The sequence below is a fragment of the Podarcis filfolensis genome, assembly GCF_964270895.1.
Source record: "Podarcis filfolensis genome assembly, chromosome: 2".
NCBI classification, from domain to species: domain Eukaryota; kingdom Metazoa; phylum Chordata; class Lepidosauria; order Squamata; family Lacertidae; genus Podarcis; species Podarcis filfolensis.
In genome coordinates this window covers 5,783,151-5,796,043 of record NC_139605.1, presented here as the reverse complement: position 1 = coordinate 5,796,043, position 12,893 = coordinate 5,783,151, and the positions used below count along the sequence as shown (strand labels likewise).

Here is a 12,893-nt window from a genome sequence, read left to right as displayed (position 1 = left end):
TTATATATTTATTTGCCATCGTATTCTGTTTTATTTGCCAAAGCACAAAGAAAATGAAGCAGAGAAACACTTGAAAAATCAGGCAAATAGGCAGGTAAATGTATCAAATTTTTCAAGTGCTTTTCTTTTTCATCTTCTTTGTTTGTACAACTAATCCAAAATGCAGCAGCCAGACTGGTGTCTGGGAGTGGCCACCGAGACCATATAACACCGGTCTTGAAAGACCTACATTGGCTCCCAGTACGTTTCCGAGCACAATTCAAAGTGTTGGTGCTGACCTTTAAAGCCCTAAACGGCCTCGGTCCAGTATACCTGAAGGAGCGTCTCCACCCCCATCGTTCTGCCCAGACACTGAGGTCCAGTGCCGAGCGTCTTCTGACGGTTCCCTCACTGCGAGAAGCCAAGTTACGGGGAACCAGGCAGAGGGCCTTCTCGGTAGTGGCGCCCTCCCTGTGGAACGCCCTCCCACCAGATGTCAAAGAGAACAACAACTACCAGACTTTTAGAAGACATCTGAAGGCAGCCCTGTTTAGGGAAGCTTTTAATGTTTGATGTATCACAGTATTTTAATATTCTTTTGGAAGCCGCCCAGAGTGGCTGGGGAAACCCAGCCAGATGGGCAGGGTATAAGTAATAAATTATTATTATTATTATTATTATTATTATTATTATTGTAACAGGGTGGATTTGATTTAAATCAAATTGATATAAATCACGATTTAAATCAGTGAGACTGGTATAATCTTAATATGGTATAATCTTAATATGCTGGTATAATCTTAATATTTACAACCAGATGAAGGTTTCCTTTTTGGAATAATAAATTTTCAGAGTAGTTTTTACAGTTATATCCAAAATTACTGATTTGGTTATACTATTAGAAATACATAGACAGATCATTATGAAATTATAGTGAGCTTTAATAAGTTAACTGCTTATATTTGGACAACTTTTCTGCTGTACTTTATTGGAAGGAAAAAAATAATCATTTCCTTAATAACGATTTAAGCAATTTATTTAACAAAAACAGTAACATTGTAGCATATGTATCCATGTTTGTTAACTGATGTGGTTAAACAATTTTTTAAAAAATACCACTTCAGACTGAATTTTAGCATACATGAAAAAAATTAAAACAAATCCTTATTTCCTTATGAATAGCCTTTGGACTATAATGTAACTTAAGTAGAAAACTATATTTAGAAATATTTTTCCTGGAAAAGCATTTTATTTTTAAAATCCTATTTAAATAAAAGAAATCTGACTTAATTTTTAAAAAATCCGATTAAAAAAAATCATTAACATTTATCCCCCCTGGTTTGTAATAACTAATACCTAATAACCAATATTCTAAAGGGTTCAGTGAGTTCATCAATAGAGATCTCAAAGTATTCCCAACGAAGCCTGAGGCATTTATATTTTCTTGCAACTTGTTCCACCAGCACACGATTTTTAAAAGCCACGGTTTCAACAAAATGATCACAATTTTGTCTACCCTCTCCAGCTGGGATCATATTAGCCAGTTTACAACAATGCAGGCTAACGTCCCAATATTTAGTCAGCTAATCAGCGAGAGGCGGGGATCAGATTTTATTCCATTGTAAGCAATGATTATATGGGCTGCACTCGGTCAGTAAAGGACCATCATCTCCCCATCGCTTGTCGGTGAGGCATCTTTTATAGGCTAAGCAAAAAAGCTAATGAGCCCAGGGGGAGGGTTGTCCTCTGCTGAGTTCAATGTCTTTAGTAACACGAACCCAAAGCTTCCTTATAAAAATATTTATTTATTTATTTACAATGATTTTTCTTTTTTTAAAAAACGACCAGGTTGCCCTCTCCACTTGCCTGGATTCTTAAGTGGGGAGAGGGCAGCTGCGGCTGTCAGGTCCTCCTTTGGGGGTTCCCCCTGGGGCATCTCGGGGAGGGGGGCGCTGGGAGACCACAATTCTGGACTACGATGAGTCCCCTCTGGCTGGATCTCCCCATTGAATCCCAGACTGGCTTTTTGGGCGAGAGCAGGTCTCCAGAACAGCAGGGAGGGTAGTATCTCCTGCAGATGAGAATATCAGGAGGAGGAAGGAGAGACTAGAAAGCGGACTGGATCCGGATCAGGCAGTGGGCAGCCCCTCCGCTCTCTCTCTATTGCCCACCCACATTCTGCCCACCCCGACTTGTGGCACTCGGGGGGACTCACCGAAGCAGCCCCCCAAGAGGAGCAAGAGCGGTCCCCACCGAAGGAGGAGCAGCAGCCACCCCATCGGCCTCCCCCTCGCCCCACGCAAAGCCCCTCCTGCCCAAAGGGCTTAGTGGAAATTATTTTCTCCCCCCGCCCCAGAGCCCAGTCCTCACCTGCGCAGTCCAGGAGCAGCAGCAGGTGGGCAGCCGCCCCCAGGATCGGGGGGGCCAGCGGAGGAGGAGGACCCCCATCTCCACCCAAAACGAAGCTCCCTTTTCCTCCTCCCTCCGCCGCCCTGAGACCCGCTCTCTGCCCCGCCTGCGGAACCAGCAGCAGAGCGAGCCGGGATTGGGCGAGGGGGAAATATTCCACCAATCGGAAATCTCCCCGCAGGTTGCGGCATCGGTCGCCAGGCAGACCTCGAGGGGCAAATTTGGGAGCGAGGCTGGACAGTGTTCTTGAAGCTACCAGCATGAGTTTGACCAAACTGCGGGAGGCAGTGGAAGACAGGAGTGCCTGGCCTGCTCTGGTCCAGGGGGTCACGAAGAGGCGGACACGACTAAGCGACTAAACAACAACAACAATTTACAGTGAAATTTTAGATCTTACAGGACAGGAGCCAAAACTGAGAAATCTCAAGGAATCAAGAGATCTGGTTATGGATTGGCTCCAGATTGTTAGGGAAATTCTGGGAAAGAGGCTACTCGACAGTCGCAGCTGGTGGGGCAGAGCCCGCGGGTCCCAGCCAGAAACCGGAGCAAAACTGCCGCCAGTAGACTTAGATCAAAGTTTATCGCGAAACAGGTTCAAACAATGGAATGAACCCCAAGAAAGGGGCGACATTGACTTTTAAAACTTCCCACCACATCCCAGAATACAGTTCATACAGCATCATCACTACATCATTGCGACATCACCAAAACGTCAAGAAAAAGGGAGGGTAACATGGGATTAACATAAGGAAACTGAGTCAAAGTAACACCCAAAGATAGGATTTGCATAGGCAAACATATCTCAAGTACCCACCAGCCACAGAACAATTGCCTTTCCTCACATGTCTGTACCCTTAGGCGAGTCAGGTGATGGGCTTTTGCCCAGCATTTGTCACCCATGGGCACTTCCTTGGGTGGGGAGTGCGTACCTGGCTCCTCCCTTGAGGGATCATGGCGGGACCGAGGGGTTTTAAAGTCCTAAGCCAAAAGAGCGCAAATGGCGTTGCAGTGAAGGAAATCGGTGGAACTAGTGATTTTATATGAGTTTCTAAAGTTTTGAGGCTTTTCCTAAAGTTGATAGTCTGGCGGAAATACTTTGGTTTTGCTTGCAACATTGTAGTAGATTTAGAGAGAGTTAACAAGGTAAGGAGGTTTCGATAGACTCAGGCCATTGTTCTGGCAGCGGGGCTCCACTCAGCTGCTTAATGAGGGAGCAAACTGCTGGAGCACAGCTGCCTTGCAAGGCAACGGCAAAGGGCAAAGCTTGAGAAATACACAGTTCAGTCATACGGTATACCAACGTAGGGTATAGGGTAACAGAAAGGAAAGACAAGACTTTATTGAGGGAATTTATGTGCTGTTTGGTGCAACTTAGTGAAAGGCCGAGGTCTTCTTGAGCTTATCGTACGTGTGGCGGGGAAGACAGAAGTCTCTCCCCCTCCCGCCCCGCCCCGTCTCTATTGTATAGCAAGCTACATCAGATTGATGAATTGTTTAAGACAGATAGGGAAAACGGCTTTGCTGAGCAAAAGTCTCAGTTTACCAAAGACTTGTTAGATACAAATATAAAAGTATTATCAAAAATGTACAAACTGCTCTTGGAGTGGGTAATTATGAGGAATTGGTGAAATCGAGCATGATTAAGTGGGCACAAGATGTGGATCACAATATTGATCATGAATTATGGGGAAAGTTGTGGAAAAGTAAATATGAATTTTACGGCATGTTATGCGAGATAAAAGAAAATATGATGAAATAGCCCACAGATGGCATTTAACACCCACCAGATTGGCGAGAATATCTAAAAAAAGAAAAAGGTATATGCTGGAAGTGTAATAAAATTGAGGGATCTTTTATTCACATGTGGTCCTGTAAAATAATTAAGGAATATTGGGAATTTAATGAAATAAAAAAGATACTTAAAAATCTTTTCCCAAAACACCTGAGTTTTTCCTCTTGGAGATGGTAACAATGGAGGCCCCCTCAAAAGCAAAAGAGTTTACTACTAGACGCCACCGCCACAGTTTACTGGCACAAAGGTGGAGAAGAAGCATAATTTATTAATTATTATTATTATTATTATTATTATTATTATTATTATTATTATTTATACCCCGCCCATCTGGCTGGGTTTCCCCAACCACTCTGGGCGGCTCCCAACCAAACATTAATACACAATACAGCATCAAACATCAAAAACTTCACTAAACAGGGCTGCCTTCAGATGTCTTCTAAAAGTCAATTAGTTGTTTATTTCCTTGACATCCGATGGGAGGGCGTTCCACAGGGTGGGCACCACTACCGAGAAGGCCCTGTGCCTGGTTCCCTGTAACCTCACTTCTCACAATGAGGGAACCGCCAGAAGGCCCTCGGAGCTGGACCTCAGTGATGAGCGATGGGGGTGGAGACGCTCCTTCAAGTAAATAATTCTTTTTTTTTAATTCATCCCCACCCCACGGAGGCTTGTTTTCAAGGTGGGCATGCACCCCTACCCATTCTCCCATTTAGCAATGAAGGAGCTGGTGGAGCTGCCCAAACTTTAACATACAACGCAGTCTACATCCTTCTAAGATTATACAATAAAATTAGAATGATACAGGAATAATAATTTGGGATGCTTTGCAACCATCAGTTCAGTTCTCCATGTGTTGCCTAGATGTACTATTATCTGCATGTGTACATGTGCAAAACCTTGCCAACAAAGGTCCGTATAGTTAAAGCCATGGTTTTCCTGGTAGTGATGTATGGAAATGAGAGCTGGACCATAAAGAAAGCTATCGCCGAAGAATTGATGCTTTTGAATTAAGGTGCTGCAGGAGATTCTTGAGAGTCCCATGAATTGCAAGAAGATCAAACCTCTCCATTCTGAAGGAAATCAGCCCTGAGTGCTCACTGGAAGGACAGATCCTGAAGCTGAGGCTCCAATACTTTGGCCACCTCATGAGAAGAGAAGACTCCCTGGAAAAGACCCTGATGTTGGGAAAGATGGAGGGCACAAGGAGAAGGGGACGACAGAGGACAAGATGGTTGGACAGTATTCTCGAAGCTACAAACATGAGTCTGACCAAATTGCGGGAGGCAGTGGAAGACAAGAGTGCCTGGCGTGCTCTGGTCCATGGGGTCATGAAGAGTCGGACACGACTAAACGACTAAACAACAACAACATGTGCAAATGTAGATGCGGAGAAAGCCTTTGACAATATTTCTTGGAGTTTCATGAAGAAAAATCTTCAGGGGATGGGGGTTGGTCAAGGGTTTGAAAATGGTATAGATGCAATTTACTCAGAACAAAAGGCTAAACTAATAGTTAATAATGTGGTGATAGAGGAATTTAAGATAGAGAAAGGGACACGACAAGGCTGCCCAATTTCCCCATTGCTCTTTATTTCGGTTCTGGAGGTTTTGCTAAATATGATCAGAAGGGACCATCTGATCAAAGGTATACAGGTCGGAGCCAAACAGTACAAATTGAAAGCTTTCGCAGATGACCTAGTATTGACACTACAGGAGCCAGAATCTAGTACTAAAAGAGTATTGGATCTGATTCAAGAATTTGGTCAAGTGGCAGGATTTAAGTTGAACAAGTTAAAAACTAAGGTTCTTGAGAAAAAATTAACACCGATTGAGAAAGAGAGGTTTCAGAAGGAGACAGGGTTAACATTGGTTAAGAAAGTTAAATACCTGGGGGTCAACATGACCGCAAAGAACTTAAATTTATTTAAAGACAACTATGAGAAATGTTGGTCAGAAGTGAAAAAGGATCTAGAAATATGGTCAAACCTGAAGCTTTCCTTGCTTGGTCGAATTGCTGTTATAAAGATGAATGTATTGCCAAGAATGTTATTTTTGTTTCAATCGTTGCAAATTTTGGACAAAATGGATTGTTTCAAGAAGTGGCAGAGAGATATTTCTAGATTTATCTGGCAGGGCAAGAAGCCCAGAATAAAATTTAAAATATTAACTGATGTAAAGGAAAGAGGTGGATTTGCCCTGCCAGATCTTAAACTCTATTATGAATCAGCAGCATTTTGCTGGCTGAAAGAATGGCTGCTTCTTGAGAACACAGACATTTTGGATTTAGAAGGTTTTAATAATGTTTTTGGGTGGCATGCATATTTGTGGTATGACAAGGTTAAAGCACACAAAGCATTTAAAAACCATATTGTCAGGAAAGCATTGTTTAATGTCTGGATAAGATAAAAAGATTTACTTGAAAATAAAACCCCAAGGTGGTTATCACCGATGGAAGCGAAGGCTCAGAAAAAACTCAATATGGAGGCCAAATGGCCGAAATATTGGGAGATTTTGGAACAAGAAGGAGATAAATTGAAATTGCAGAGTTTTGAGAAACTAAAAGATAAAGTGCGAGACTGGCTTCATTATTATCAAATAAGGGAGGCTTACAATTTGGACAAAAAAATTGGCTTCCAGGTGGAAAAATCAAAATTGGAAACAGAACTGTTAGATCCTAAAACTAAGATACAGTACTTTCAAGAATGTATAACTTGCTGCTGAAATGGAACACTCAGGATAAAACAGTTAAATCTGCTATGATTAAATGGGCACAAGATGTTGGACATAACATTATGTTTGCTGACTGGGAACAGTTGTGGACCACAGGTATGAAATTTACGACATGTAATGCCTTAAGAGAGAATATTATGAAAATGATATACAGGTGGTACATGACACCAGTCAAGCTTGCAAAAATCTATCATTTGCCCGATAATAAATGTTGGAAATGTAAAGAGACCGAAGGTACATTCTTTCACCTTTGGTGGACGTGCCCAAGGATTAAGGCTTTCTGGGAGATGATATATAACGAAATGAAAAAGGTATTTAAATATACCTTCCTGAAGAAACCAGAGGCCTTTCTCCTGGGCATGGTCGGCCAATTGGTGCCAAAGAAGGATAGAACTTTCTTTATGTATGCTACAACAGCAGCAAGAATACTTATTGCAAAGTATTGGAAGACACAAGATTTACCCACCCTGGAAGAGTGGCAGATGAAGGTGATGGACTATATGGAACTGGCGGAAATGACTGGCAGAATCCGAGACCAGGGAGAAGAGTCGGTGGAAGAAGATTGGAAGAAATTCAAAGACTATTTGCAGAAACATTGTAAAATTAATGAATGTTAAAATGATGTCGGATTGAAATGAAGCGGCCTTAGCAACAAGGTTAATAAGAATATGTAAAAATGGATTGATAACGGATGAAAATATAAAGTTATAATATGTTAAGATATAGAATTAAGATAAAAATAAAGAGGATAAGGATTTGCTGAATTAACCATGTGAACAGGAATACAAAAAAGGGAGGTGTGAGGAGGTCAGGGAAATAAGTAAATGAAATCTAAGCTATGAAAAGATTGATTTGTTTTCAAATATTTTCTATTTATTTTTTCTGTACTTTGCATTTTTTTTCTATGTATTTTTGTACTTTTTGTATTTTTCCTTTTTCTTCTTTTTTACTCTGTAACTTCTTTCTCTTTGTAAAACTTTAATAAATATCTTTAAAAAAAAAAGCAAATGATTGTGCAGTGCTCCAATGTCGCCTTAAGTTGTGTTTTCTGTGAAGTCCCATTGTACGTAGCATAACTCACCCACCAAGGCCAGCCCAATACATTTTGACACCTGAGGCAGGCCCCAAAATGGCCTCCCACTCCCCACCAGGGAAGAATGGGTGAGGGAAGATTTCTATTCAGGGCAGAGGGAGAAAATATACCTGTCTGTGTATGTGAATATTCTCAGCAACTTCAAAATCTCTGGAACTCCTGTGATAAGAAGGCAAGAACCACTAAAGACAAAGGGGCTGCACCCTTATTTATTTAAGTCAAACATTACAAAAGTAAAAAAAATAATAATTACATCCAGTGTCTTCAAAGCAAGGTGCAGCAAATCCATTGGGTTAGGCGAGAAGAGTCCTGGGGCCTCTGGAGGTCTCCTTCCTGGCTTCCTCCTTGGCTGTCAGCAGGATCAGTCCCTCTCATCTCTGCAGGAGAGTAGCTACACCCCATCCCCTCAGCCTCTCTACCTCCTCTCAGTTCCCTGCTTCTCCATTTCCCCCTTCAGCTGCTTCTTCCTCCCTCTCCAGCCTGTTTCTCAACTCACTGCCCCAGGGCATCATGGGAGGCCCAGAGTGGACCCCAGAGAACAGCAGCTGGTTGTCCTGGACGTCGAGCTCCATGAACCAGGCTGGAGAACTGGAGCCTTGAAGGTATCGGGACAGAAAGAGGGTCTGGAGGAAACTGCCTCAGCAGCTGCCATTGCTACAGGGAGGGTCTGAATGCCCGCTGGAGCTCCTCATTCTCTGCCCAGCCTGAGGATGTTTGAGAAGAGTCCTCAACTCCAGCAGAGGTCACCTCTGGACCACTCTGGATCTAGTCAGACAGGACAGTGAGGTTCTGCGGATGTAGAAGGTGACCCAAGAGGGCTGGTGGACGTCCCTCCCATCTGCAGAGGAACTGGAGCACGGCTCTTGGTCAACAGACAAAACCCGTCCAGACTTCCGGGTTAGCGCGAACGGCTAACGGCGGATTTCCTCCGAGCTCGCGGGGACGCGGGGACCCTTAGAAATCACAGGCACGGAAGCCTGTGAACCTGGTGACTCGGCGGGCACCATTTGCGCCCCCCCCGACCTGCGAAGGAGCCTTTTTAAAGGCTTCGGAACGGGGGGCGGGGTGAGCGGCGCGGTGCTGAGAGTCGACTGCTTCTCCTGTGGAGTGAAGCCGCGAGCCATGGTCGGAGGGCGCTGACTTTTTCCTGTGAACAATCGGACTCTAAAAGTAACAACCCGTGAGTAGTACGGAAATTGTACTTTTTAAGGAAATTTTCTTTGGAATTTGGAACGATCGGGGAAGGTGCAAACAGGAAGTCCGCCTCCCCGCCTTGTAAAAAATCTAAAGCAAGGACTAGTTAACTAAGGTCGAGAGAATTTCTTCTCTAGTGGACAAAAGATATTAATTTCACGATTTGGCGATACAAGTATAAGTAATTGTACTGGAGGATAAGAGTTAATTTTGAGAGTTGAAGTGCCACCACCCCCCGGACCCGGGAGCGATTCGCGAGAGAGCCTGTTGAGGAGATATAGAGGAGTTTGACAGCTGTCAAAATTAGCTGTCAAAAAGGAAAAGGAGAACTTTGTTTCTGCTGTCTCTGCTGGATACATTTGCTGCAACCTGCTTATATTTTGTTGAAAATAAGTAAGAACTGATACAAATTAACCTGACTTTTGGATTTTAACTGGAAAGAATACTAAGTTACCAAAATCCCTCTAGAGGGGGATTTGGGACACTACAAGAATGGCTGGAAGAGGGGAAATTCAGGCTGGGCTGGACAGAGTATTTGTTCTCCTGGGAAAGTTACAAGGCCAAATTGATGTTTTGGCTACAAATGTAACAACTTTGAACTTAACAGTAAAAAACATTACGGAATTTGATAAGGACTTGACTCAGGAAGCCCATGCAGCTGGACAAAAAGAGAACTTTGAGAATCTTGAAAGTGTGGAGAAAAAGACATATGTTGTTTCTGAGGAGAAGGAAGGAGGAGCTGTAATTTTGCAAATGACAAAGGAGAGCCAGAGGCCTGATATCATGCTCACAAAGGAAAACAAGAAATCAAACCAGAGGCCTGACAGGATGACTACAAAGGAAAATAAGTATTGGATGATGAAATTCTGGTTTAAATTGGCGACTGAAGAATGGAGAGATCTCCTTATGTGGAGACCTGAAGACCTATGGATTACAAATCTGATTAAAGTGGAAGCTGGAGTTTTTGTGACAATTGGACTTTTGGACCCTGCTTTTAAGTATGGAGGTCTGGCTGGAAGAAATATGGACTTTATCGGGACAGAGCTCCTCCGAGATTTGGAGTTTAATATTAAGGACTATCAAAAAAACCGGCAGAGAGGAACTGAGAGAGAATTAAGAGCCTCGGACGTGAGATCTCCAGGCTGATAGAAGATTAAGACTGATGGATATTTGTTGGGGATCGAAACCGGGAAAGGGGGTGGTGGGGTTTGAGAATCAAAAGGGTGTATAATTATGATCTGTTTTATTTTTATTTTTTTGTTTGGTTATTAATATGAAAATTGGGAAATTCGTGGAATGGAATTTGGGTCGACTTTAGAAAAAGGTTTGTGTATTGAGGTACAAATATTGATGTCTATAAGTCAAAATTGTTTTTTTTAAAAAAAATGAATTAAATACAAAAAGGTTAAAAATTGGGGATAGGAACTTGTTGAACAAACAATTTGAATTGGAATACAAGAAGGGGAGGTGTGGGGAAGTCAGGGAAATAGGGTAATGAAAATATGGAATTGTAAATTTCATGTGTTTTTAATTTTTTTTCTTTTTTTTCTTTTGTTTTTTTTTCCCGATTTTTTTGTATTGAATTTGAAAAATCTCAATAAATATTTCATAAAAAAACCCCAGACAAAACCCGTCCATATCCAGATGTTGTAACCGGAGATGATGCCCTCCTTGGCTTCTACGGGATCAATGGCCAACATCTGTTCTTCATCTTCTGAGGCAAATTTGCAAGCTTCCAGATTAGAATAGGATTCAATTCTGACAGCCTCTCTAGCCTTCAGCCACTCAGTTCCTTCACACAGAAGCTGGGTGGAAAACACTTCAGCCAGAGCAGTTAGGCTGCTTTTATACATTCCATGACATTACATCCGTTCAGCCAAAGGCTGGGCTGCCCAAGAAGCAAGTTGGCAGTAACAATTTAGCCTATTTCATGCATGATACACCCAAAGCAGTTCTCAGATGTTGCCTTTCCTTCAATTTGGATGGAAAGTGAGTGACATATGATTGGGGAAAGGCTTGTGGAGGGAACCACAGCAACAAAGAACCAAGAGATACCATCAAAATCACTGCAAGTGGTTGTCAATCTCCTCATCCCTTTTTTATATTATAATTCTTAAAATGTATTTCTATTAAAGATTTCTTAGTTTACAAAAATATCCGCAATGTCTCTTATTTCACGTTGTGTTATGTACAGATTAGTTCCATTTGTTGTGAAACATTAGTCTTCTCATTAATTTTAAAAGCTTTTAGTTGCATATATCTGGAGGATTTCTCATTAATACAAGCACATTTCTGCAAAGCAAAATTGGCCATAATCCATCAGAGAAGCATGATTACCCTCAAATTCAAGTTACACCTGGAGTCAGAATAAATGGGTGAGAGCCAGGATTAAGGAACATCATAAACAGCATTAAAGGACAGCAGGAGCTCTGAGCCTCTGCAATTCACAGCCAAACTTGGGCAGGCTCCTTCTGGTCTCATCTCACACACCAGGCTGGTATGAAACTGCAAAAATAAGGAACAGGAGTGTTTCAAAGTTAAGCCAACATCATGGTGTGGGAGCATCAGCATTACAGAGCTAGTGGGAACCCAAAGGCCGTCTAGTCCAGCCTCACAAGGAAAGCCACCATCCCTCATCATGTCAGATCAGACATGAGATATGCTAGGAGCACCACCAAAATGGGCCTGCAGAGCAAATGCCTGCAGAGGGCAGCTCAAGCAAGTGAGCCAAGCTGCACACTTTGGGGGAATACCGGAAGGACACAAAGCAGTCCTACCAGAAGGAAAAATCTCTTCCAGAACCCAAAATGTGACTCCCTCTTATTGAGATCCTGGGGAGAACCCATTTGTCAGATGGAGGGGATCCTCTGTGGAGCTCAGATGGACAGACAGAATGAGTCACAAGAGCGATTTTCAGCTCAATGGACACTCAATGACAGATTATGTCACTCTTGGAAACCCCAAGGTGGGTAACAGAAGCTTTTCCCCATTTGAGGATGTTCCGCACAGACCTCCTTTGCCCGCACCTGCACCCCCACTTACCCCTGGCGGAGCTGTCGGACCCCTGGTCATTTGCTGCAAAAGGGAGGAAACACAGGAGTCAGGATCCCAGGGAGGGAGATCCCATCCCCCCAGCCCTTCTCCTCCCTCCTTCTGACCCCATCCGAAATCGGTCTCATGGGGAGGGGCCTAAGAAGAGTTCAGGGACAGGCAGCCCAGAGGCAAGGGGGCTCAAGGACAGCACTGGAGGGAGAAGCAGGTGCTGGAGGGCAAAGAGAGATGGGCACAGCCTGGCATGGAGGCAGCGGGGGACTAGAGCGGGGGTGGGTGCGACCTGGGCAGGAAGGGTGCAGACAGGCAGAAGCTGGGGGGAGAGCAGTGGTGGGTTCCTAACATCCACAGACTTGAGCCACCCAACCAATTCTTTAGCTTCAGGTTCTAGTAGATTAAACCACCAGAGATCCCTCTCTCCCCGCACCCTCGGCTCTTCCTCCTGCTCCCTCTTGGAGCCCCTCCCTCAGCCGACAGTCTCTCTGCAGCCTTTTCCTGGCCCTGAGGGACCCCTTGCTGTCCACAGACAGGCTGAGCAGACAGGCTTAAGCTTTCCATCAGGGTCTTGGGCTTAAGGACTAGGCCACCACCAGGTTTAGTTTTGTCTGTTTGTAACCTGTTCCTGCTCCATATTGGGGGGAAA

General features: G+C 43.5%; 2 protein-coding genes and 1 long non-coding RNA gene across 4 annotated transcripts in view; 1 reads left to right on the top strand and 2 right to left on the bottom strand.

The window, feature by feature from the left end:
* LOC310757328 (major histocompatibility complex class I-related gene protein-like) overlaps positions 1-2,285 on the bottom strand; it is a 62,683-nt gene extending 60,398 nt beyond the window's left edge. Inside the window, exon 1 of the mRNA XM_083602650.1 lies at positions 2,195-2,285. Coding sequence (XP_083458776.1) covers positions 2,195-2,258 — 64 coding nt within the window. The 5' untranslated portion in view covers positions 2,259-2,285. The remainder of the gene's footprint in view (positions 1-2,194) is intronic.
* The window catches only part of LOC310756634 (uncharacterized protein), an 820,367-nt gene that overhangs the window by 114,851 nt on the left and 692,623 nt on the right, over positions 1-12,893 (bottom strand). The window contains exon 8 of one of the 2 annotated variants that reach the window (XR_014544952.1): positions 9,940-10,341. The gene's annotated coding sequence lies outside the window, so the exon portion shown is untranslated. Of the gene's footprint in view, positions 1-9,939; positions 10,342-11,537; positions 11,939-12,893 lie in introns of those variants that run through there. The other variant, XR_014544953.1, reaches the window with a different exon arrangement.
* LOC310757352 lies at positions 7,922-11,520 on the top strand. Its single transcript, XR_014545091.1, has 2 exons — positions 7,922-8,871; positions 10,823-11,520. It is a non-coding gene; the product is annotated as an uncharacterized lncRNA (long non-coding RNA).